The 27,082-nt window shown below is 41.3% G+C and overlaps 1 protein-coding gene across 3 annotated transcripts in view; it reads right to left on the bottom strand.

The window, feature by feature from the left end:
• Positions 1-27,082, bottom strand: part of PTPRG (protein tyrosine phosphatase receptor type G) — a 412,828-nt gene that overhangs the window by 48,064 nt on the left and 337,682 nt on the right. For all 3 annotated transcript variants that reach the window (XM_067303422.1, XM_067303421.1, XM_067303423.1), the window contains one exon: positions 20,245-20,377. In XM_067303422.1, the coding sequence (XP_067159523.1) occupies positions 20,245-20,377 (133 nt within the window). The remainder of the gene's footprint in view (positions 1-20,244; positions 20,378-27,082) is intronic.

Below are 27,082 nucleotides of genomic sequence, written 5' to 3'. Positions count from 1 at the left end.
GCAGTGAGCTCTTGTGCATCCACACAGTTCCACAGAAGCTAAAAGGACCCCAGTATTGATCACTAGTCCAGCCCCACATTTTTAAAACTGCAAATACTGCTAAATAAAAAAGACAGGGAAAAGGTAGATGTAAAAAAAGAAGGTGGGCAAAATTTTGAGGCAGTGCCTGTGACGAAGAACACATCGCTTAAAATTCTCCACCTGAAAAACAAATCGGCAAACAAGACTAGGGGGGTTTTGACACAGAAAGACAGCTAATTTAATATTTATGGCCTAAATTTGCCAGCTGACTACACAGCTCTCCATGAAATTAAAAATCCTCTCCTCCTGCTTCTCTGAGATTACAGATTTAGATGGTGGCTTCCTGCACCACAGACTGCACACCCATTTATGTCAGGCACAGTACTGGACTCGGACTTCATGCAAGAAATAATCATTTTTAGAAAGGTATTTAAGTGGTTAAACAGTTAAAGAAATGACAATATACACCAAGATGACCTGCTTTTAAAAGCCCTCCCCCCTTCATCAGCTGTGCGACCAGAAAGTGCCCAGGTGGCCAGCGTAGAAATGCACTTAGAAAGCTCTTTAATGGCAAATTGTAAGTGGATAAATCTTAGTTTAACTCAGCATAAACACTTTCCACACTTCCTTGTCCCATCTTCCTGATGTCCCTGGAGAACAGCAAAGGCGTTCGTGAAACCTTATTTCTGATGACACTCGGCCCTGTAACACTGGGTAACTAATTACTCTCCTGGTGACCTCTGACGGGGCCAGCAGCATCCGACTTTCCCCTCCTGCTTTAATCAATACTCACAACATCTGTGTTGGATACACTCAGCAATTTTCCACATGACTGAATGGGTTTACTCATCAGTATTTTCTACTGTGAGAAAACAAGTTTCCTGGTGTATGTAATACCATTCACATTTTTTAATGTCTACAGGCAAAAACAGGGTACAGAAATCTATAGGTGGTATCTTAAAATGGTTTAAAAATTAGACATGGTTTTAAAAACCAAAGGGAAGCCTGATGTATTCATTTTCCTCTCCATGAGCCAACAATTTATTTAATGCAACATTCATACCACAAAGACTAGAAAATCACAGAGGAAAACAGACGTGCCTTTTCCAATCAAATAATACCTTAGGCAGTTCCTATAAAATGTGTAGTTCCAATAACCTAAACACCATGTAATATTAAAAAGGAGCCTAAAAATTTCTCACAGAAGGAAGCTAAATTTAACCGAGTGAAGAGTTGTTCAGTAATCACAAGAACAGCAGCAATCACTGAAGATTGCCTCTTACTGGAGAGAAGCTTTTAGTAGCACCTCGAAGAACTCACCATTTGGTTTACTTGATATTATCATTTCAGTGCATGAATCCCCTTCGGGATGAATCTCAGGAGAGGAAGGAATAAAGAGGGAGGTGTGGCACACTGGGGGGTACTTTTAAACACCAACTGTAATTCATCTGGATCAAAATTATGTTGCAAGAAGAGAAATACAGAAATGATCCCACCTAAGGGAGGACAGCAGAGACTGGCTTTCTGTTTGGAACAGCCACCTAAATCTCCCTAATTACTCCCACCTAATTACCTTCAAAATGAAAGAGCCCTGCTCTTTCCTCTGCAGAAATATTCTTTTCTTCCTCCAAATGAGGCATCAGGACAGTCACTTGACATGTATTTTAGGTATCCCAAGCCATGGACTGGGATCCAAACATAACACAAATATGTACTAAAAATTCAGGCAGAGTTTTTCTCCATTTTGAAGGCTCTGCCCATCTTCAGGTAGAAATGCCAGCAGTTTCTTAAATAAAATGAAATGCTCAATTTCTCATCAGACACGTGCATTTGCAGTTGGACTATAACTGGACAGGAGAAGTGGGAAGATCTCCCAACATTGTTGGACATGTTTTGGGTTCAGATTACTTGGGCCCAGTGTAAAGTTTTAAATGTGTGTTTATTTCCTTTCTCTTTTCAGCACTGCATACTTGGAAAGTGAGCCTTTTTTGATGGCCATTTTAAATAGAAATAGGTACTCAAAAATGTTTATGGTCTCTCTATTAACTCCATTTAGAACATAATTACAAATGGAACAAAAAGATATCTTTGAAGCGTAACACAAAGGAAAAGAAAAGAGCAGCTGGTACCAAAAGCGGAGGAGCAAATTACTTAGTACCTGGAAGATAATGTTAATGAGAACCCTGCAAATATATTACTTAATGCCACTACTTACATCCCCTCATCACACTAACACAGGCAGAACGGATGGCAGCCAGCTGGTCCTCCTTCCCCACCCATCTCCCTGAGAGCAAAGATTTGTAAGCCACCAAATAACAAACCTGGACAGAAGTCTTGAGAATCATTAATCTTCCTATCAATCAACCCATCTGGAGATTTGCTTCTTACTGTCATCGGTACTAATGCATTAGTGACTCTTGAGAGCTCTGGGGAAGCCTGGAATATGCACGTCTGAAGAACTGCTTTAATGAGTCTTTTGTATTCAAAGGTTAACACATGTGACAAGGAAACAAATATCAAAGACAGTAAGCTATCATCCAGCAAACCAAACCACAAAGAAATCCTGTGCTGCGTCTTCCGTTGTAGTATACTGAGTATATCTCTAACAAGCTATGTAAAAACACCCAAGTCAGGCCCCAGTGACCTATCTCAGATACCAGAAGAGACGCAGGCATGCTCACGTGAGCTCTGCCTGCTCCAATATACCTTATCCGTTGGGCTCAGGAATGGAGCTATACTGAAGAGAAGCAAGTTGGATAAGCTTCAAGTGCAGTTTTGGTTAAATCAAACGATCAGTGTGGTGTAAATATATCCACTGGGCTCTCTTCACTAAAAATAACAGACCTACATCAAAAAATACATCAACATAAAAAGTCCTTGCATTAGTAAGATCTGTCCAGTAGCGTTTGCAATAAATAGTGCAATACTGCCTGCAATAACTTTTCTAAAAAACCCAATAGCAATAATAAAAAACAAATCCCAAGATATTTAAATACTCCTAGAAAGATCTAATTAATACCAGAAAAGTAGTAAACAGCAGTAAGTATACTTAGGCATAATAAAGTAGCACATAAAAATAAAAACAACGTGTATTTCAAATTACCATCTCCACAGACCAAATAAGTGATGACTTGGTCTTAAAAAAAATCTAGAAATGTTATCAGCATGTAATGGAGGTGGAATACACTACATCATGAAGCAGAGGGGACTATGAGGATGATCTTGAAAATGCTTGAAATGAAGGTAAGAAAGAATTCCCTTTTCAAAATATTTACTAAGAAAAAAGACACTTTAAATTATTCAAGCCTATTCCTCATTCAAAGTGCCTTGAACTTTAGTGTCAAGGAAATATATATTCCACAAAAGGACTCAAAGATGGAGGCGTACCAGAAAAGTTATCATGAAGTATATTAATAGGTCCACAATTATATTGAAGAGTCAAGAATTGCAAAATCATAAGGTAACAGCAGTAGAAGAGACTTTGCCTTTAAGAAACCAGTCAAAATTACTCCAAAAATTAGAAACCACTTTCATCCCCAGCACAAACTTTTCCAAGAGGTAAACACTTGGGCAAATAAACTATTGCTTTTCAGTTGTCTTAATCAGTGTGTAGAAACATCTAATAACAAAACTAACCACAGTGAAAAGAACATTTTGATTCAAGATAAAAATTCACTGCAGATAAGCAAAGCAGAAGAAATTCAGTCAACCTATGTTAATTATTAGATCCCTTTAGAGCAGATATTGTTTAATGCATTTTCTGTTTATAGACTGTTCCCTTTATTTGCACCATCTCCAAAGCCTTAATCTACCTTTCATTAAGCCCTTTAACCTTTCAGTGTGGGACTGGGGAAAAGGAGAAAAAACCCCCACAAGAACTGGAGTTTGCACTTCAGCGAACAACATATGAATGGTTCGTGATCTTCTAACAAATGTCCCTTGATCTGTTAGGCACTTGCTCAAAACTAGGCATGCAAATTAAATGCAAGTTCTTAGCTTCATATTTTCTTTCCTTTTACAGCACATCAAGTGACACGGCTCCAAAGGCAAATGACTGTCAAGGAATTCAGGAGATGTCTGCTGCCAGGTAAACAGCACGATGCTGACGTCTCTAACAAGTCAGATTTGTTTCCCTCCTACTCTATTTATGCATTTCATTTCAGTGCTCTTACGTGATCTTTGGCGGGGATTTTGCTACCATTACTGCAGCGAGTAGACATAGGCTCGGGAGTGGGAAAGGCAGAAGCAATCCCCATGGCCAGCAGGACACGTTCGGCTACGCAGGCAAAGGCAGCGCCAGCTGCCCAGCCGGGGTCCCACTGCCAGACCCACTCCACCGCTTTCCAGTTTTGAGAGTAACTGGGACATGTAGTAACAATTCTTCCTGTTTTATTAAAGTATTTCAATTCAAGGAGTTTTGTAAGCCTAAAAAGGTTTAAAATGCAGATTAAAGAGCAGAATATTTTGCTGCTATTTCTGGTAGTTTTGTCCCAGACAGTTGGTTTCAGATCTGCGGTTTCCTGTTGAGAACACACAAGTGTGAAGCATTTGTTGATCCCTTTATTTATTTACCTCCTGGCTGATCATAACCATTTTGACAGAATATATAAATTGACTTGCTCTGGGTCAGTGTTTTTACACGCTTCTCCCCCAGTCTCAAAGCACCACTCCAGCTTCCCAGATGCTGTGCTCAGGTCTTTACCATTCCTGCACCCTCACTTTGGATCCTGCACCCTCATTTTGCAGATTTGCTAAGCCACTTTCACATAATACCCAGGATGTCTGAAATGCCACCAACAAACTCTCACTATAGCAGCCTTAGCAGCCTCTGTCAGCCAGACAGGAATGATATATACTGCCTATTTAGAAAAACTCTTTTTGAATAATTTATATCCAATGAACAATTTACATCACTCTTTAGGACGCTGGAGAGGTCTGGCATGGATGCTCATATCTGGCATGGATGCTCAGATACATCTATGACAATTGCACTTGGTTACTCCAGGCAGCATTTAACTATTTATCTACAACACAGCTCAGCGAATCATCTATTTTTCTAAATCATGAATAAACACTGCAATTTGGAAAGCAAACAATTCCTGATCATTCTCACTGAGGAAGCGGCAAATGTAACAGCTTCCAGTGATCGGGCAAACCCTGTAACATCAGCTCAAGATGTTCAATGCAAAGCAATTTCAGCCAGCTAACAAATGAGTCACTTTTCCCAGACAGGCGTGTAGCAGAATACAGTGCATTTAATCGATGTGCCCTTTTATTTCAAAACATACTGTCTCCCTCCGGTTTGACCAGACCAATGGGATGCAGCATTTCCAGGAAAGAGCTGAAGAATGCACACTTGGCATGACACAGTAACTAAATGTTGATTCATGGAAATTGTGAGACATTCAAGGAGACAGGTCCCAGGCTCCAAATGATGTTCCATTCCTGTATTGCCCCCGTGTGATTACAGCAAGTTTGCTTACGATTTGCTGTTCACACTTCTAATTGGATTCTGCAGAGGGCAGTTTGCCGTGCCGGGAACTTGTCACTTTACATCCTGCTTTAACTCCAAACCACTCAATTAATATTAAATTCCATTTATTATAAAAGCATTTTTTTCTACCCATATGATGCTATCAGCAGCCTTCTCATTAATATTTATTTTCACAAAGCAACCGGCTTGATGTTAAGATCTCAGATGTAACTAGTAACTTTAAAAGGGGAAAATACGTGAAGCTGAAAAGGTCAATACAGAACACGAGCTGTAACAGAAGATATCCAACTCATACGAATTTAACTCCTTCTTCACAGACAGCAGAATAAATACGATATGGTTGGCAGAGAGCAATGACAACGTTAAAGTTAATTCAGTCACTGGAAAAATGAGTGAGGTTGTGGGCACAACCCTGCCCGGAGTCGGTACCTGCTGGCTGGAGCACTAAGGAAAAAAGACATCGGAAAGAGGCATGGATGGAGAACACTTCATCCGCTGCCCTGGCTATTCCCCACAAGCGGTGCTGGCTACTTACTGGGCTCCGAAGATGGAGACCTGCCATTAACATTAAACCATGGGCTAGGAGAATACAGGAAACATGCAGATGGTTTAAAGCCCTTTTCCCTTGGCACCCTTTCTCATGCTCAGCACACAGGGAATTGGGACACCCGGTTCCGGCTCACAAGCGTGGAAGTCAACAGGAACCAGCAAACACCATCCATGGGGTGGAGGAGGAGAGGGCCACAGCTGGTTTATGTGTTTAAAAAAGCTGGTATAAAGCTCAGAGCTTCTCTTGAGTTCCTTCAGTGCAAGGCAGCGTTGTGAGGGGAAAGAGAGGACACCCAAGCAAAAGCTCAAATCTTGCAGACAACACTGAAAGCCATGGAAAACTCACGGTCCCAATAAAACGTGGGCTTTTCATTTCCCAGTAGGCCTAACTGTGGCTTGCATTACAAACACTGGTGAAATGGGAGCATTTCTTCTAGGTTCAGAAGCGCCCAGCTGCACCTCACGCAGAACGCCGCTGCGAATGAGGTTACGCGTTCAGACACAGCGAGACAAAGCAGCTGCCGAGAACGTATATCAAACGCCGTGATTGCTTGTCTTCTGTTAGCATATTCTGTGCATCTCATATAAAACTATGCTGCAGGGAGAACAGGCCTCTTTCTAGTTGTCGCACCTATTCCTTTAAACTATACCAGGGGGAACTTGTTCCATGTAGCTTTTGTGGATAACAAAAACAGTGATGTTGAACTCTAACCTACCAGAAAGAGCCAAATTAATTCCCAACCGCACAGCACTGTTTTTTGAAAAGGCCCAAACTCTGCAAAAAACAGATGGAAACTAAACTTACAGGCCTTTAAAGATGTCAAGCATTTCCTCACAGTGATGGTATAAGAATCTTTCTGCTTCCCATCAATTTTTTTATTAATCAGAGCACACATGGCAACTCCCTGTGTGGCACCACTCGGGGCTCCCCCATCAACATAAAACCTTGGGAAATTACCACCTCAGGTCTACCACTGGGATAACAATGCTTTTATACCTAGAATTAAAAAGATGAATTGTCACTGCTTGGCAAATCGATATGCAATTGCAGACGTGTAAATCCAATACCATTTTGTTGTCCCTTTTCTTCCCAGATTGTTATAAACAGATTGCTGCCACATTCACTACAAGATCTGGCTCAGACACCTAGAGAAAGGACTCCTATTGCATTGCTGTCACCTTCATGCTTTTGCTTTGAGGGCTACCTGAATTTGCAGATTTTCGAAGCACTGCCACGAAGCAGGTACTCCCCTGCAGGATCCTGCACTGGCAGCCAAATATGCTCGAGGGAGCTGCAGACTGGCCAAACGGATCCTTGTCGGCCCCCAAATTCTCATCTCTGTCATCAAATTATGTGGAACAGAAAATCCTTCATCTTCCATTTTCTTGAAGCCATCTGTGTGAGGATCTGAGTCAAGCTACTCTCTCTCCCCGAAGAGCTGAACTGGCATTTCTAACATCAAGAAGGCAGAGTGGTTGTGAAGTGCCCAATCATCTCTGAAGAGACTTCAGGGACCTGGTGCCAGGTCCCTACTCAGAGATGACAGTCATTACCCAAAGCCTGAGAGAGAGGGTTCTGCCTTACTGACTGTAGCCAAGCACTACACATACGTCGGCTTAGCAATGGTAAATGTCACATTTACAATGGGTTTTGCGACATGAAAGTCCATAATTTGCTTTCCAGAGACCTGTGCTTGATTATCAGGAGAGTCAGAAGCATTCACTGAAGTCTAATGAATAGAATTAACACATCACTTAAACAGGGACTAATATGTATGCAAATTAGAAAAAGTTAAAAATAAGAGTTCAACCCATAATTTCAGAAAATGTAGCCTGCATCCTTATGAAATATGAATGTTTCAATTCACCTCATAGCTTCACATCTATGTTAGCTGCTTTGCATGTGAACAATAGGGTGCATCAAGCCTATTTTGATTTTTATATTTGAACTTAGACTTACAAAAAGGATTATATTGAAACTTGAATAATATATATGCTAATAAAGTACTCCATTTAATGACATAAATAAAGAGGAAGACCAACACAGGCTAATTTCCATTTGCAAATTTTCTAATTACTGTATTTTCTTTGGAAAGCAGAAACTTTATTTTCATGGTCTCAGAAAAAGAATAATTTCTTTGTTGACATTATTTTAAAAATCTTTTAAACGTTTTTATTCTTCAGGACTGATCTCAAAAGAGATGTGATTGCTTTTCCTAGACACATTCAGTATTAAATATCACCAAAGGCAAACTATGGTGATTTGTGCATGCAAATAAATTACTTAATAATTAATTAATTGAGTTGTTCTGAAAAAGGAATTGCTGTTAATAAATTTAAGGTATATGTGGCCCCCTCAATATCACAAAGCATGTTCAAAGTAACTCTGACAGATGTAAAACAAATGTCCTTGATGCCTGAAAGGCCATTAATCTTCCACCCTGTGCCCCCTCCCCAAAAAGGCAGTACAAGGGTACAAGGCAAGTGAATAGTTATAGGGAGATTAGACATTAGCAGAAAACATGACTATCACTTTTATCATGCGAAGTCTACAGAAAAGCCTGCTGAAGAACAAACAAACTGCAGGAAAAGCCCTTCTGGGCTGAAAGGCTTGTTTGTACCTACAACAGTGAAGAAAGTGGTAAAAAATAACTCATCAAAATGAAGATGAAATCTGTAATGAGGTCAGGGTGAGGAGAACCTTTTTCTGCTGTTGTGTAAATGTTGGTCACATGGATAAAGAAGCCTAGCTTCAGCCTTAACCTACACAACCAACTTCTGCAGGCTCTGGAAAGCAAACTGCTGGGGCACCCATTCACCCTCTGATTGAAACAAGCACCCTGAACGCTTCAAGAGTAAGGAGCTGTATGAACGGGAAGAGACAAACCATTCTGGTAGATTTATGTCCCAGGCTTTTAACCAGAACTCCCACAGAACTACCAAAATCCAAAAAATGGCAGGTTTGAGGACTGTGTCTCCAGAGCTTTCACTTCATGTCTGTAATACCCTGTTACCAGTGAACACTGGAATTTAGGAATCGTAGAAGACTCTGAAGACTAAATCATCACCACTTTGAGTTATGATGTGGTGGGAAGTCTTCCTCGTGCTTGGCACCGCTCATCTGCAACGATATGCGTCTGTAGCATGGCTGCCTCGGGAGCACCGATGGCACCATAAGAGAAGAGGCTCTCCCTGGCTCTGGCTCCCCATCGTGCTGAAATATATCCACTTTACTGTTAATTTGATTAGAAGGAAAATTAAAAACAAGTTTGAGCCTTCAGGGAACAGAGCATCTGTCATTACTGAGGACTGAGTGTTCGGATTTTTTTTTTTCCATTACAAATACTTTTAAAATTCAAAATTGGAGTAAAATTTTTCAAACAACCCAAAATTAGATTTATTTCTATTGTTTTCCTAATGTCACTGTGTAGGATATTTCAACATGTTTTTGTTCCATTTTGGAAAGGACAATATTTCCAAACCAAGAAACAACCCATGAAATGGGAACCAGGCATGCTACCTGCTCCTGCTTTGGCTTAAAAGTTAGAACTCAAATGGATGTTAATCTGTAAGTTGGTGGAATGAAATACAAACCCTTTGCAGTTATATAAGAAATGTTCTCTTTTTTATCAAACAAAGTATATAATTTAGTGTTCTGCAACAAACTGAATGAATACACAGATTTATAGTATCTCCAATAAAATCACATGCGCAGTGCATTCCAAGGCATTGTTTTTTTGAGTCTCATAGATTGGTACTTTATTTTAAGAAAAGAAAAATTAAGTCCACCCTTGCTTGTTCTTGTTTTACTAGGCTGCTGATTCCTACTATTTATCCAACCAGTTAAGATTGCTGAATTGATTTAATATTTTTACCCTATAATTTTACACTCAGACCACATCCTGCTGTGAAATAGCTAGTGCTAATGTTAGCCCAAATGCTGCTGTGGGACTGAGAACAGTGCAGGGCCCTTCAATAGCTGTATTTTATGGTTACAAGAAGAGAGAAAAAACATAATTTATCTGGTTGCTGTGGTTAATTCATAGTTTCACAGTAGAGGTATACTGTTCCCTCAGGGTACAGCTACTTGTATTATAGGATATTTCATTCACAGTTCATCCAAGAGATTCTTCTAGCTCTGAAACCTAACAATTTACAAGGCACAGTTTACTATAGAGATACCTGTGCACACTCTAACATATACTCTTATACACTAAGAATATTATATAGAACATATAAACTAACAGATCAATACAAAACATATAAACTAGCAATAGATCAAACAACAATGGGTTAATTCTTTCTTGGAGCTAAAGAAGGGGAACAGAAAAAGAATGCATCCCTTTTTTTTTTTTTTAATATTCTTACTCTTGATTTTTTTTTCAAGTTCATTTAATTCCACAAAAAGCATGATTATTAAGGTTTTTTTCTCTTTTTAAATAGCCCATCATAGTTTTAAAAGCCACAATTAAAAAGCTCTAAAGTTGTAAAAAAAGTTTTGTTTAAGATATCTTATAAAACAACTAACAGATGACTAGGAGAAGCCAATGGTAGCATCCTCTACTGGTGTGCGGATCAGAAACACGTACTCCTCACGGCATACTGTTCCTAAACACTTACAAACAGGTTCTTAATGGAGCCTAACTATAGCATGTGAATATTTTTAAAATACTGGTTCAGAATAATACCTTGTAAAATACTGCCTTTAATTCAGTTATTGCCCAGATAAAACCTGGCTCTTTTTTTCAAGACCTCACCATTACAGCAGCACTGGGGAAAGCACTTCCAGAATAAGCACCTGGAATGAATCCATTTAGTTAGTTAAACAGAAATCAAACAGAAATTTCAGTGTGCCATGGACACCTCCTTGCCAGTCCTGAATCGTCCCCACCTTCTGCCCTTCTCTGCTGTCTCCCCAAAAGAAGGTATTTCTGGAAATCTTGGGGAAACGTTGTTACACACCACTTAAACACAAGGAGTATAACAACAGTATTTTCCAACTTGCTTCCAAGAATTTCACCTAAACTTGATCCCCTTTAATGAATGGGATGGCCTGCGTGGGCCTGTAGGCAAAGTATACCCTAAATGTCTCAGCTGTTATGGGACACATTTTAAAACAAATTAAAATAAAAAAAAAACACCCTTTCTTTTACTAGAGTCTTTAAGGACACCTACATGTTATGAGGAATTTTAGTGCTCTACAACCAAAGCATGTATTCTCCTGCTATGCGACATATGATTACATGCTTGACATCTTTTTAAAAAAGGTGATGCAGATCTAGGCTCCCACTGAGTTCAATGGCCATGTCCATAAAAGTGCCTGCAGAAAAGATGTTTGCACAAATGATGCACATGGTGCAAACATCCCAGCAGCTGAGGATGAAGTGTAGTTTTGGAGTAAGATTTCTTGTTTAAAGGTACTGTTAAAAATAAACACAATCCAGCAGGCAGTAGGATTGCCTTCGCTGTGATGGGTGCTTTGTTCAAGTCTTCCCAGATGAGAGTTCCTCCAGCACTCACCATTCCTCATCTCCTTTGCAAGAAAACAGTTTCACATAACAGCATCTCCAGGGATTGCTAGATGCTGTCATCCCAGGTTCTTGCACACAGGGTCCTTCCCCTTGTCACCAGAGCTGTCCTTGGGCTGGCACTCACTGCAGATGATGGTAGTATTGACATGGGCAATACTGATGGTGCCTTAGATAACACCCAGTGGGGGTTAAAAACAGCAACTGCATCAACCCCTGCTCTTTTTTTTTTTTTTCCTTTTAAACTTCAAAACCTTGTCATACTCTTGACTCTTCCCTGCTTTCAGGCTCCCTGCTGCAGAAGAACAGATGGAACGGAACTCCACAGACTTTTTTCCATGAGCCTGTGGGTCTCCCGGCACAGCTGTCCTCTGTAAGCCGCCTTTGCAGTTTTCTTTCTTGCCCATTTGTATCTTCCTTTTCACTCTCTCTGCAATGCTAGAGCCCTCCCTCTCTCCTCCCCCCCGCTTCTTAGATGTGTTCTTTTATCGGCTGCATGTTACTTACGTTAAATGTGATGCACTTTAATTGTGTCTTTTCTGGCCTTCTAATTTGTGATTCACAGGACAATTTATCACACTACTCCGTTCCTCCTCTTTTCTCACACTTGCATGTGTGCTTTAAAGCATGCACGGCAGCATTGTGGAGAGGAGTCCTCCCTGCTCCCATACGGGATCAGTGACCTCGACAGCGTTGCCGACAAAGGGCCAGTTAACCTGCTTTTAGAGCCTAGAAATGGTGGAAATTCTGTAGTCCGCTATTTTATTTTCCTTCCTACCACAAAGCTTTTTCTAATGTCAAACCTAAATCTCTCTTGCTGCCATTTAAGCCCAAGACTCCTCATCCTAATCACGGTGGATGCGGAAAATCAGTTATTCCTTGCAGATCCCTTTCACGTATTAGAGCATTTGCTTCGCATCTCAGCTAACAACCCTGTCTGCCCACCCGGTCTGCCCACCTTTCTCACAGAAAAGGTGTATCGCACAAGAACCACCATAGTCCTGTCTTAGTTTCACCTGGAGAGACATCAGCCTGCTATAAATCTGTATTCGCTTTTCATTCACAGAAGGACAGATCAGAGGGGAACATGCTTCATGAAATTCAGATAGAGACTGGACATGTATGGACATAAGAAACTGGCTTTGAGTACCCATCAAAAAGAAACTTGTTAGTGCAACTGCACACTCTTGAAAAACCACTTGAGATGATACAGGTTCTTCAGCCACGTGGACTCAAATTTAAAAGGCGAAGGTCTGATTAAACTGATACCAGTTATTCAGGATCACGCTATTAACATCAATGGGACTGCTCAGATTTAAACCTGAAGCAAAATGCAACCTGTGCTGTGCCCTTGGAATGGGGCATTCCTGGGTCAAAAGGTGCTTACTGAGTTTTGATCTTGCTCCTGATGCTGTATAATTAGGACTAAAATTTGCTGAGTTTTGTAGATTTCCTGCTAGCTTTGGAAATTACCACTGATTTGGATTTAAGCTTTGCAAAACCCTCTCCTACTTCTTTCCCTTCTTGCTTATGACGAAATTTGTTTGCTTTTAAAGCAGCAGCTCACTACCAGCCTCACCAAAGAGGGAACTGAAATCTCACAGAGTTCTGATTTGTAAGGAAAAGTAAAACGAGTGTTAATTGAAGAAAAGTAAAAGTAACAGGCATATAATGAGAGAACATGCCCCCCTCCACAATCCAGCTCTGAACAGATCAGCCAGCGTGCTTAAAAAGCAACTTTCCATCTGCAAATCTGTCTCTCTCTCTTTTTCGTCTAATGAGCATGAGTTAGTCTGTTCAAAAGCCCAAATGGGCATCTCAGGGCCAATTCAGCAGCAGGGGGCCCGTTACTATAACAACTGACAACTCCTGCGATTTCTGAAAGGCCCTTCAAGTAGCCAGCGGGGAAACGGTTATTGAGCACGAAGTTGCAAAGGAATGGCTGCACGAGGTGCGGGGTCCCGGCCTCCCCGGCGCACAGCTGCGCTCGCCCGCGGCCATTCACGCCCGGCGAACAAACCCGGCGCGCCGCCAAACAGCTGGGCTGCCGGGACGGATCCTTTCCCATCCCGTCCTCCCCCCCAGGACGAGGGCATAAAACACCGCAGAGCACCGGCGGGAGGAATAGCTGGGGCGCACTGTGCTGCCGCATCTCCTCGGGGGCTCTCTGCCGCTCTGCGCGTCGCCGGAGGAGAAAGCAGAGATGCGGTCAGAGAAGGTTTTATATCGATTTGCGTCGTAACGGCAGAGCGAAGCAGCGCGAGCAAGCAGCCGACAGCCGCCCCGCGCTCGAGGCGTGAGAGCGAGCTGCCGTCCATCCGCGCAACGGCTGAGCTCGAGCCTCCGCGCGGGGTGAGAGGGGATCGATCGCAGGCCTGCTCCCCTTTAATGACACGCGAGCAGCGCGGGGAGAGACGGCGCACAAAAGGGCCCGGACCTTTACCTCCGGCCCCGGCAAAATCAAATACAACCTGCGTCTTTTGCAGTAAACGCTGAAGTGCTCTTCCTGCACTGCCTAGGTGGAGGCAGGGAGATCAGACCAGGCAGCCCCGCGCCAGGGCTGGCCCCACTCGTCGGCAGCAACCAGCCCCAGCACCGTCCCTCCGAGGCCGCTTCTCATGCTATGCAGCCGGAGGTGGCTGCTCCGGGGGGAAAACGAAGGCATGCCCCATTCTGCACGGCCAGATCTGGTTGCTGAAACCTCAGGAAGGAGCTGGAAGGGGTTTTCCGGCACACCATCCCCTCCACGTTTCCCCTCGCTTGCCTGCGGCATTGCTAATCCTGTTTAAATCAGGCCCGCCCCCTTTTTTTTTAACATGGATTATTTCCCAGTCCGGTTCATCACACGGCTGTACAACTTTTGTGTTGGTATCACAGAGGGCAGCACAAGGGCAGGAATGAGGGCTGCCACTGCTGCTGCAAGAAATACTCATGCAACTGTACCCAAGGCCTTCTCAACACGGACACACAGGCTCTCAGAAAGTGTGACCTAGCATCCTCCAGGGTGAGGAAACGAACAGAATCACAAATACTTTAGAATAAGCTGAAAGCAGCTTTTATCATTGTAAGCAGCCAATTTTACAGTGGTCCGTAAATTAGCAATGTTCCTTTTTCAATCAATACAGTAGATGAACAACACATTGTATACTCGTAAAATAAAGCCTAGAGATAGGTTCAAATAACAATTCTGGAGCTTTTTACAACCTGCTACAGGCAGAAGTTCTTTTTTTTTTTTTTTTCCAGTGAAGTTTTAACACTGTCTTAGCTATGGAGCAGTGAAAGTTCAATAGAGTTTAACACCAAATGGCAGTTTTCCATGGCATGGTTATTCGAAATGATAACTACAATAGTCCTTGGTCTTACGTCGCAGCTTTCATTTCTAAATTACAAACTGATTTACAAATACGGTTGACCTGCCTTGTTCAGTGCTATTTTACCAGTGACTGAACGCAGATGCTGAAATATTGAGCACCTGAGCTTGGTGCCGATGAGGTCCCCACCAGCGAGTTCAACAACAACACCGGCGAACCGCAAATGACTTGGCCCAGGGTCACGCAGAAAATCAATGACCGAGTCTGAAAAACACCCTGCATTTCCTGGTACTCAGTGTCATTTCTTTTGCACAGAAAGGCACTGCCTGAGAAGTACAAGGCTCTGTCACAGGACTCGTCCCAAGGAATCTGCTCAGTTTAATAGGATGCTTGACAAAAACCTAAGAAAACTCTTATCCTCTATTAAATTTAGGCTTTGCCTAAGGAAGTTTAAAGGCGTCTTTTCCCCAAGCTGTCTCAAATACACACATGACTATAAACAAGCAGTACAAGCTTGCTTGCTCTTTGAAAGGCAGCAGCTGTGTTGTTCCAAAAATCCCTCCTGAATGTAAACATATTAGCACTGTATAAACAGCTTGATTTAATAAGAAATGCAATACAATATTCCCGCTTTGTCTTTGGGATCACAATGTTGATGGCGGCAATATTTCAGAGGTGAATTATGGTATCTGCTGAAAAGAAAGAAAGAGAAAACTCTCCAGCTATAGTTGTGAATTAATTTCTTCCTCTTAGCTGAAAATGAGAAATGGCTATAATTTAGTTCCCATTTAAAAGTTGCTGTTGGCTAAACTTTAAAATCTTAATTGCTTCTTAATATTCTCTGCTTATTTTCCCCTTCGAAACCACAGTCTATAGCATTGTACTGTTTAGATTAAAAACTAGAATGGAAACAGAGTGGAAGGTCACCAGTCACTCTTAAAATAGTTTTTCTTCTAAAATGGCAGAACTTAAGGTGTGTCTAAAGTATTTTAGTTGATTTCTAAACTCTACTCACCCTCCTGTACCTCTGTGAAAAATAAAGTGGTGGTGACCCTGGTTTTTCTTCACAGTCCCAATACTCAGGACTTGTTTAATCTGCAGCAGAGCACAGTGAAAGTGCTAGGGAAGACATGTTTCAAGCCACAGTATGGCACAGCATGCTGTAGGAACTTGCCTTGTTGCAAAAAAACTGAAGTCGCACTCAATCCCTAAATAGTTCGGGGGTCACTATCAAATACATTCTGCAATCCTCAAAGCTCGTAGAAAAGGCTGTGAGCATAATAGTGGCAAAGTCTGCAGACAATACAAGTCAAATCTTCAACTGACCTTGAAGAACCGCAGAAGGATCTCATCATACTGAGAGTCTGGGTGATAAAATCATAGATGCAAAACAAATGCCTAGAAATGCAAAAATAATGTGCTTGGGAAATTGCAGCTTACAATACACACGCTCTAAGGGACTCTTAGATGAGCTATAGTGCTCCAAAAAAGGATCCTAACATCACAGTGAACAGTTCTCTGAAATACTCTGTGGTTGCCCCAAACCCACACAATTTCAGTAACTACTACGAAAGGAATGAAAGCAGAAAAAGAAAAAACATTATGCCACTGCAGAAATCCACGGTGGATCTACACGTTGAACAATCAATAAGAATCTAGTTCCTCACATTTTCTGTCTGCTAGGGCTCAAATTCTCTGCTTGGACTCAACGCTAAAAGAGAAATCAGTTCCAGGTGCTGGGACTCCTGGGACCACCAGCCCCTTCGTCGCACCCACGACCGCTCCAGGACCAGCCAGGCCTGTTTCTTCTCAAGTGGTATCAAAGACAGTCAGCAGCAGACTGTTAAACTACAGCCATCTCTGTCCTTCCTGCTGGAGGGCCAGTGTTCATAACCAGCACTAGCGCACTTCACGGCTTCTGGTCATCCTGCGTGTGTTTGATGGTGCTCTCTCCTCGGCATGCTGGCATACCAGGCAGGGCAATTTTTGTAGCCTCATTATGCTGACCTAGTTTATTCTCCACTCTACCAAATTAAAATCACCTAGCCCTCTTTGCACAGCAGTGTCATTAAAGACACACCAAATTCAGGAAACTTTAGTAGGAAGGTAATTCAGAGATGCTGCTTGCCTACAAGTTCCCATCCCTTTTCATTACTGAGATGGTCACAGCAGCAAAAAGAAGGAAGTGACCCTTTCACTTCAAGATCAGTCATATTCCTTTGCCATTTGTCCAGGACCCAAATGGAAAAGGAACTGAGAATAGCAAATTACCTCTGCAAATCAGGGAGTCTCATTCAGATGTGGGACAAACCATTCCCATGTATCTTCAAGGAGTCTCTAAGGAACACAGCATGGAAGCTCAACAGCTAAAGACAGGAAAAGCTCCATTAAACAGCCATTGCTTCCTATTACTCTCTTTTTCAAATAAAAGCAACTAAACATGAAGCTTCCTTACAACAAGACATCATCACAGAACTTACTTATTTCATTATGATGACACAGAGCGAGAGTCCCTGAGGATCAGAACAGAGACAAACATTTTGCCAAACCTGCGCTAGCAGCCCCGCCAGCTCCTGACTGCGGTCCCTGGGTAGCAGGGCATCGATGCAAAGCAAACAAGCAGAAGGCTTCGCTCTGCTTCATTGTTCTATTTATGTCACCTCTGCTCTCAAATCATCTAATCCCGCAACTGCTCAAAAACACAAAAGTGAACATATCATCTGTTTTACTCTCAAAACGTATTGCCAAAGGGTAACCCATGTCTCCTCTGCTTTTCCTGGTTCTCTGGGTTATGTTTTTTAATGCTTTTTCTCACACCAGAACAAAGAACTGCTGCGCAAGAAAAGACTGCTTGGTCCAGCACGCCTGTCCCCTTGGGGGTTATCTTTTCATAACAAGTGTTTCTCCGCTGTGCACTTCAATACCATGTTTCCCTCACTGAAAAATCTGTCTCAAACTTGTTTTTATGCTATTTACTTTGATGGTGTTATTTAGCAAATTATTCCATATGTTACCCATTACATTTTAAGCTAAGTATTTCTTTCTGAAAATCCAGATCACTGTTCCTTTCAAACTTGTAAATTAGACTCTGGGGTGTTTGAGGATCTTTTTTTTTCCTTTCTTTAAAACACTCACAGAGGCAAACATTTTATTTTTCCTAAGGAAAGGTAACCAAACCGAAAAGGGCACACAAAACACTGTGTTATTACTTCAGTGACATGGTCTGTATGACTTGAAATGTTACTGTGGATGATTTGTATCCTAGTTCCTTGTTGATTTATCCTAAAACATAGTTTGACTTTTTTCTTATAGTCTTTCTGTTCAAAAGATCCTCAGAACTATGAAGCTAGAAAGGGTAGATTACTTCGAAGCCAGTACACATGTACCCTCAGGTTTGTTGTTCCATAATTTGTTGCTTTGCATTTATCAAAAAACCTTTTGACTGTTACATGACATACTTGCTTGTCTACACTCATTTTTAATCTCCCTATTTTTTTAGTATCAATTGTACATAGAAAGTTGACCCACTGCTGTCATGGGTATTAATGCCAGTGTTCATAACTTTACCAAAACTATAGAGGAATGTTAACTACTCATGCAAATTATAGAGAGCAGATAAAACGCAGCTGCAGTCTTTTTGCCATATACCAAAGATTACTGGAAAAGTAATTTGGTTTCAATTAAGGTCTTTGTTCATGCATCCTCCTTCGTTTATGTACTTGTTATTACTAAACAAATAAAAGTTTTATGAGGTGGATACTTAGGAATTTTAAAGATAAAAAGTATTTATCTTTAATTAACAAATCTTAATTTTATACTCTGGTAATATTATGATCTATAATAAAAATCAATATTTACCAACAATTACAGTCTCTAAGTATTGATCACTAAGCAAGTACTTTCCAACTTTTAACATCCTTTCCTTTTAACCACAGTATTGTTACTCAAGTGAATCAAACACCAGTTTTGCAATTATTTCTTGAGTCATTAGTGAAATTGCAGGAAATGTAAATGCTTTCCAAATAATGAGTTGTATCAACATTCTTCTTGATAATTGCTATTAGCATTTTGTTTATCTCAAAACCCTTCCTCCTTAGAAGAGCCTTTTGTATCAATGCAAGATAAATGTTACCAACCCTGCGTTACACTGCTTCAAGATATCCCACATACTTCAACAGCTTGCCTGGTATGAATGCGAACAAGTTTAGTTCTTCAAATGAAGAAAAAATGGGAGAACTTTTGGAAAAAAGGTATATTGATGGAGAGGGTACTACAATGGGATCTTCAGAATCTTTTTAATTTCATCTTTTATGTAAGTATCACTACAATTCTATTCATTGTATTACCATAATGATGTTAATTACTTGCAAATGTTAATAGAAATGATTTTCACAAAAGTATTGTCACCTATTTATTAATATTCTTTTGAATGTTCCCAGACTCAACAATTTGACCAACTAATTGTCAGCAAAAAGGGTGTCTTTAAAATTAGATTGGTAGGTTTTTAATTGCTTCTATGAAGATGATGATCAATGGACTGCTATTTCTAATCAGAGCTACTTTTCTGTGTCCTGTCTAATCAGATTTTGAAATAATTCCTAAATGCTCACTCTTCTATGAGGCTCATCCTTGGTACATTTTCACTGTCAGACAAATGAGGTGGCTTTGGGTTCTGGTTATGGCATATGAAGGTGTTTCAGGTTTTAATTTACCCTAAATCAAAGATGGATTTGTTGGTGTTAACCCTAGGCTCCACACTGAACCAAAACCAGGTTTGGTATGAATGATGGTGTCTCTTCAGAAGTGGCAATCTTAATTTTCATGCCATTGCAGGTTGTACTACTGAACGCTTCACCAATGTTAAAGAACTCCTGTTTAGAGTATTGCGATATAACGTGAGGCAAGCTTATCCCCCTCCACAAAAGCACAGTCAAAGCAAGAAAACGAACCGGTTAAGATGACACAGGGAGCTATGGCAAAGTCACACATGGAACAAAGTCCAATTTCACTGGGCTTTTCTTCCATGACCACCCTTCCTGAAGGTCAAGAAAAAGATACATTTTTACAGCTATTTAAAAAGGGCTAATTGTGGAAACATTTGTCTGCATTACAGCTGGCTCCACCAGTGCTACTATTAACCTTATTTTCACGACACAAAAATCAGTATCTGAGACAGCTGAACAGTTAACCAATACCACTGTCCCAGCTTCCAGAGAGATATCTACTGCATCTATCACCATAACATTAAATAAAATAAAAAATACAGGATCATATTAAAAAAAAAAATCCCAGATGTGTTTTAAATCATGATCAGTTCCCCATCTACAGCAAACAGGCTCACCTCCAGTAAACAAGCACAGCAATGAGAAGAATGAGGCACACGAAGGTCAGTGCTGAGACCACAATAAGCGGGATGATCCATTCCATTTTACCAGGAGAAGGTCTCGTGGCCATGCTGGAGCTGTTCTTGTCAGCTGCGTATTAAGCACATAATAAAAATAATCACTAAATGGAAAAAAAGAATTACTGTATGGAAGATGTGCAAGCAAAACAAAATAATTTGTCCATTTTACATGATATGAGTAAACACTCGGAGCAAAGACCTTCTAATTGCAGGGTGGGACTCCATTTTTCTTTAGTCTGAGACATTAGAGCATAAAGTATGGCGTGTATTACCGCATATGGTTTGGATTTTACTACTGCCCATAATTACAGTCTCATACACAATTTCAGGACTCTGTCATCCAAGCACCTATTATCAGACGTGGAGTACCCCACTGAGTCATTCCACCACAACAAGAACGTAAATGTTTTTCTTGGTCATCAGTGCTTGCAGGTAAACGCACCCTGTTTCTCAACACTACAGGACAGCTCTGTTTGCAAAGCTCAGTGTCATACTTTGCTTCAAAAATAAATTTCTTGGTAACTCTTAAAATAAAAACAAAAAAAACCCCTCAACATGTTGGGTGTCATGTCACATTTTCTGCTAAATTGTTACAATCTGGTGAGTTACTGCATATGAAAGGACTTTTTGGCATATGGATTGTCAAGATGGATGGACGGGTGGATAGTATGCGCTCTGGCAGAAGAAATCATTACTCTACAGGTTTTAAACAAAATTAAAGTATGGTCAACATCCTGAGGAGTAACTCCATTTCACTACTTGCATGACTCTAACACCATGTTAAAATTACTGTGTCATACATAAGATTAATGTCCAGAGGTTCTTCAATATTGGAGCCCATCAAAGTAGACACTGTATCTACATTTTATTTCAAAAGACATCTCATTTGTGCAAATTCATGTAGACTTGAAGAATGAAAGTTTTTAGAAAGAAATGCAAAAGAGAAATATAGAAGTAAATTCTGTATTTCATTCATGTTACCTAGCAAACAAGTGGTAGTTGATCAGTACCTGTCAACAGGACATAATGGGAAGGGATAAGTGTTCAGATCTGAACAAAGATTGAAATGTACACACTTGATTTCTACTTATTAGCCCATGTGAGTCTTGCCTTACCAACGTGCTTCCTTGCCCTCGTTCTGTATTGTATTATCATATCTTCTGAAACTGCTGCAAACCCAACCAGAAGAACATAATTGCCTTTTCACCGTAGGCAGGCAAAACACAGATAATTGGAAGTCACCAGATGTCACATAATATGAAGTCATACTCTATTTTAATAGCATTTAGATTATACTCCTCCATAGGCAGGAGTAAAATTCAACTAACATGGAAGTAAAGGTTAATTGTAAATGCTTTTGCCTGACTGCTGAAAACAGAGCAAGGCTGCAGGCTGCTGCAAGCCCAGCAAGAAATCTTTCTAGTTTTAAGAACTAGGCTGATGGAGGTAATGCCCTTTAGCAGGCGGCCTAAATGAGGTGCTAATCAGAGGGATGTTTGGGGGGAAGTGAACGTGCACTGAGTATAGAACTGATCAAAAGAGAGATGAGTAGTCAGTTGTCTTCAACTTCAGTAAAAAGGGCTACTGAGGTTACCAACAGTGCAAACTTTGCAGAATAGGCACGATGCTTTACTTAGAGCACATAGCGAGCCTTCGCAGCATACTAATAAAATCCAACATACCGTTTTTAAGACAGGTCTTTGATTTCCTTGACTAGCAAAGAGTAAGGAAAAGAACAGCCCCAAAATTAGAACAAAGGCTTATTGTCTGCATTTGCAAAACTTGCAGAAATCATAAGCCCTGAGGCATCAGTTTTTATCAGTGCATTTCAAATCATTTAATAGGATGACAAAATTAAGCTGGTGAGGTAAGTGTTATTAATTAGAGTGGTAAAAGGGACAAAGTAAAACCATACAATGCAATAAAACTTACTTGGCGAGCCAAATAGTCCCACCATACAGAACAGATGTGCCCCTGTACATCTATTACGGTATTGCTTCATATCTCTCCAAGGACAGTATTCTTTCAGTTTCACCTCCACAGATTTCAACACAAAAACATATGTTTCTGGTTGCATGGAAAGAAAATTAAATTCCATTGTAAGCACAGCACGGGCTAGAGTCCCTATACACACTATTTTATTCTGCAATGCTCACGATGCTCCCCTTACTTAGTCTGCTGTGGAGAACATGCTTATCTAACCCTGCCAACTCCGTACACCACAGATACGAGGATAAGAAAGTGCTCAATATGCTGAGTGCCAGAACAGCAAATGCCATTCGCGCATGCTGACTGCTGACCCCGAAATTCCAGTTGGGAATGGCCAAGCAGTGAAGCGCCTCAGAAAAAGAGAGACCATTCCTGTATTGGCTAGGAAGAGAAAGTCTCAGGTGTTTTTCTCTGCTTAAGAAAAGTGTTAAGAGAGCTTAAACAAACCAGTGCCAATGAACGTTGCACTAGATTGACAGCCGAGGCTGGAAGAACGCAGTGGTACAGCTGGACTGCTGGTGGGTGTCTCTTGGGTGCCATGGCAGAAGGGCCTAAGAAAGGCAGCACTCTGATTAAGGAGAAAAAGAGCTGAGGAAAACACACACACACACACAAAAGATAGAGCTGGGCCTTTATATATTCCTGTGCTTGCACATGAAAAGATATTGTAAAATAGAAAATAATCAGCATTTCACCCTCTTTTCCAAACCAAGAATATTGAGCCTCGGCCAATAGCATATTCTTGTAACTGTGGCCACCACACACAGTACTGTGGCATAAAAATGCTTAAAAAATGGACCAGGAAACTCCAGTTTTGCTAAAAAAATGTAAACAGTTTCCAGTGGCATATGCCATCATTGAATTAACTCAGTTTGCCTTTTACTGGCTTGGCATTCATCCTCGTAGGAAGGAATAAAAATGTTTACAGCATATCTGTTTCAGGAGGTCCCACACGACACAAGTCCCAGCATCGCTAAATCCACTCTTGTGTGTGGAAAAATCCATAACTATCATTTTCCTGTGAATCACTCATTCAGCAGTCCCATCCAGTTCAATCCCTGGCAGCAGGAATATTAGAGACCATTGGGACAGCAAGGGGTGCTTTGGTAGTGAAACTCATGAGCAAAGGTCAGGGCACGAAAGAGGCACTCAGCAACCACAGGAATCTACTGTCTTTCTGTGTATTCTTGGTAATTGCTTCCTGAGAACAGAAACCTGTTTATTTCCCATAAGTAACACTGCTTGCTATAATAAGCAACGTAGCTGTAATATATAATCTACACAGCTTTTTACTTTGAAATTTCCCTTTATCATCCCTTGACATTGCATGAGCCGCCTGTACAGAGTTCTGTTTGTTGTACCATTACAGATACAGATAACCACGGCAATACAAATGTTGCAAATGCCAGAAGAAACCCCCTCTGCAGAACCGTCTCAGATAGCCGGCCATTTGAAAGAACGGCACCTGCTCATCTTTCCTTGAGTAAATGAAATTAGAGAATGATACAAAGCTATCGATTAATTCTGAAAAATAACGCCAGTCATATTATTTAACTACGAAAAGGCAAAGAAAATTTTTTTTCTTTTTCATAAAATCGTATCACCTTTGATACAAGTTGACATCAGCGTGCAGCCATCTTTTCCCTATTTCTTTAAAGATCTTTAACATCTTTAAAGGCATTTCTGCAGCACTCACACTTAGCGGTTGTACACAACTAAGCATGGCTTTTCACTGTTTCATGAACAGATGCCAACAATGTTTAATCCTGGTGTCACATAACCGATATTCACACTGTTTACACAGCCCAAATCTTCTCAATAATCCAGTTCTTTTATTTACAAGCCGCTCTGCTGTTTGTTCCTAAGTTGCCACACGAAGCAGCTCAAGTGCCACATGAAAATACAGCTTAATAATCCTTACCACGCATGCAGAAAGAAAGAATTACACAGATGTTTAATTATCTTAATGAGGTTATCCCCAAAAGGCTTTTGTAACCTCAGACCTGGCAAAGATGGTCTAAAAACCAAAATTCACTCCAGGCTAAAGGCATATACCAGGCCTGGAATTTAACATGCGCATCATGACCTCTCTACAAAGCCCTCTCGTGGGAGAAAGGCAGTGTGAGCGGGTAAGCGGTGAGGGATGGGAGGACTCGTCTGAAGCCTGGATCAAACCCATGTCTCCGTTGTTCGTTGTCCCAGCTTATGACTCGGGCGAAAGCCCCAACGGGAAACACGTTACTTTGCTCACAGCAGCATGCAGGAAGCACATTCGCTGTCCCCCACCAAACACAAAGGATCTGCTTAACCGTCCAGCACAACAAACCAAAATTCTGTGGGGTAATATCTGCTCTAGCCTGTTAAAACTGAATCGTGCTGTTTTTCTTTCTTCTTCTTCTTCTTTTTTTTTTTTTTTTTTGTAGAGCATCACTCTAATTGCCGTTTTTCTAATTTTCAGGTTTCAGAGGCCTGGACAATGCTGAGCAGCTGTAACAGTTGCAGATCAAAGATACAATTAGTCTAATGTGGGCAACAAAACAGAGAAAGGGATGAGCAGGAAAATGAAAGAGGGGAATGCAAGCAAGCGCTCAGTGACAGAAGAAATCATTAGTGCTGGCCGATACCACCAGACAAGAAGAGGCCAACGCCATTCGGAAAATAATGACATGGCCTCAGGAGAGGTGTGTGTATGTGCGTGTGAAATAAGCACTAAAAGAAAATGAGCCTTGCTGTACTAATTGGCCTCACACTTTCCCCATAATTTCTCATGTGTTCCCTGTTCTCCTCTAATCATCCACGCTCATGAGTACTTCCCCGTTCAGTTATCTCCTTACAACTGCTAATTTGATGCTCTATAATTAATTTTACAAGTGTACATTGTTATGAAACAATTTTCTACTCTTTAAAATGATTAAACTTTCTCCTCGCAAAAACATTTTTGAAACCCTGACAGCTTTTTAAAAAAACGCCTTCCTGGAGAAGTTTCTGCCCTCTATGGGACATAATAAGCTGCAGCACTTTCTTTCTGCTCATTTTGGAAGTGACTTTTACCTTCTTTTATCTGTCCGGATGCTCAGGAATGATTTTAGATACTTTTGGCAATGGCCTCTTAGCTCGGTGAGTTGTTGCCCCTGTTTCAGGCTCACCTTGTTGTGAAAAACACTGAAGGCCCTTGCTCACAGGAGGTCTTGCTTATACCTGGAGTTTCCCTGAAGTCAGCTACTTGCATGAGCTATGTCTGGTCTGTTTGCATGGATAATGAATTTCCACATTACTCTGGAAAAATTAAGCTGAAGCAATTAGTCTTAAGCTTCGCACTGGTGTTTGGCTGACAACCAGTGCTACAGGCATGGGTTTTGCTGGCAGGTGTCTTCAGTAGCCTAGGCCCAGCCCTGGGGAAAGCTCCTTCTCCTGCATTCACAGGCTCTTCTCATGGGGGTAGCACTCCCAACAGGCCTGCCAAGCCTTACTCAGGCCAATTTAATACAGCATTTAGGCAAATTCCTGGTAAGGCAGATCTACTGCAGGTGCCTGAGTGGTAAAGATGCAAAGAGGAGAAGGATTTCCCTGAAGAGACTTGGAAGGACAAGATCCTCACACCTGGTACAAAGTGCTCCAGACTGGAAGCCTCTTTCCCTGAAGCCTATAAGAAAAAAACTCCAAGTGTTCCCAGTCAGAGCTGAAAAAAATGGGTCCTTCCCAGTGACTGGACAAGGAGTCACCCCGTTTGTGAACAACCTAACTTTTCCCACCTGGAAGTCAAGGAGAGGGAATGAAACTCTACTCTGGGGGAAATGGCACAAACGGGCCCTTCTTAGTCTCTGAATACCCTCTCCAGCCCCTTTGCCTCCAAGCTCAATACACTGACAAACCTGGGAGAGCTTGACTGTGAAGCTGAAAATATGCTACAGTTCCTTCCCCACATACTGGGTGCGCCACCAGAGATTTAGCCAAGATGTAACTAAGACCAGCTTGGGTGAAACAGGCAGCCCTTCCGCTTATGTGTTCCCCCAGCCAACATGTGCAGGTCACTTCAGATTTCATTTCCTACACATGGAAGCCTGATTTGTTTGGTGCAGTGATCTTACGAAGTTGTCCTCCCTCCCTCCATACAAGTATGGAAAAACCTCATTGCAGAGTCCTTTCAAGACTGATTGTCTTTGCATGCAGTCTTCAAGCCTCCAAGCTGGAGGGCAGCTTGCAGGTGAGCAGAGCTCACCAAAGAGCCTCTAGTAGGAGGCAAAGCTGTACTGAACCACTTCCAGTGATAGCTCTCTATATGCTAAAAGAAAACTGAAACCTCTACAGACAAAGGGCTACAATTCACAACAACCAGTAACAACTACTGAGCAGTATTAACAATATTTCCCCAACTCCTCATTGATTTTCATCGTCTTCATCTTAGCCTCACCACAGAATACAAACCAATCTAATAACAAACCCTTTGTCATTGGCCAAGAAGCTAGAGCTACCCATCTTTCCTTCAATTTACATTAAGCTGAGAATAAGCTATCAGGACCATTTGCTAGGGCTTATACAAGGGACATGGAATTTGGGTCATCTGAGAAACTAGGGCATGAGAAACAGCGAAGCAGAAGGCAAGAAGAACCGCAGAGAACTATTCAAGAGGCAGATTTGCCCAGACAGATCAAACTGTCAGCGTTTGAACTTACATGGTGTGAATGCTTACCCTCAGCATTGCAATGTGTAGCTAGGACAAGTTCCCTCCTTCCTGATATGAAGCTGACTAGGGTGAGAGGCATGTTGAAAGTTGTTTGTCAGGCAT

The sequence above is a fragment of the Apteryx mantelli genome, chromosome 12, assembly GCF_036417845.1.
Source record: "Apteryx mantelli isolate bAptMan1 chromosome 12, bAptMan1.hap1, whole genome shotgun sequence".
Lineage (NCBI taxonomy): Eukaryota > Metazoa > Chordata > Aves > Apterygiformes > Apterygidae > Apteryx > Apteryx mantelli.
Note: the sequence above shows the minus strand (reverse complement) of the source record. Positions and strands in the feature narration are given on the sequence as shown.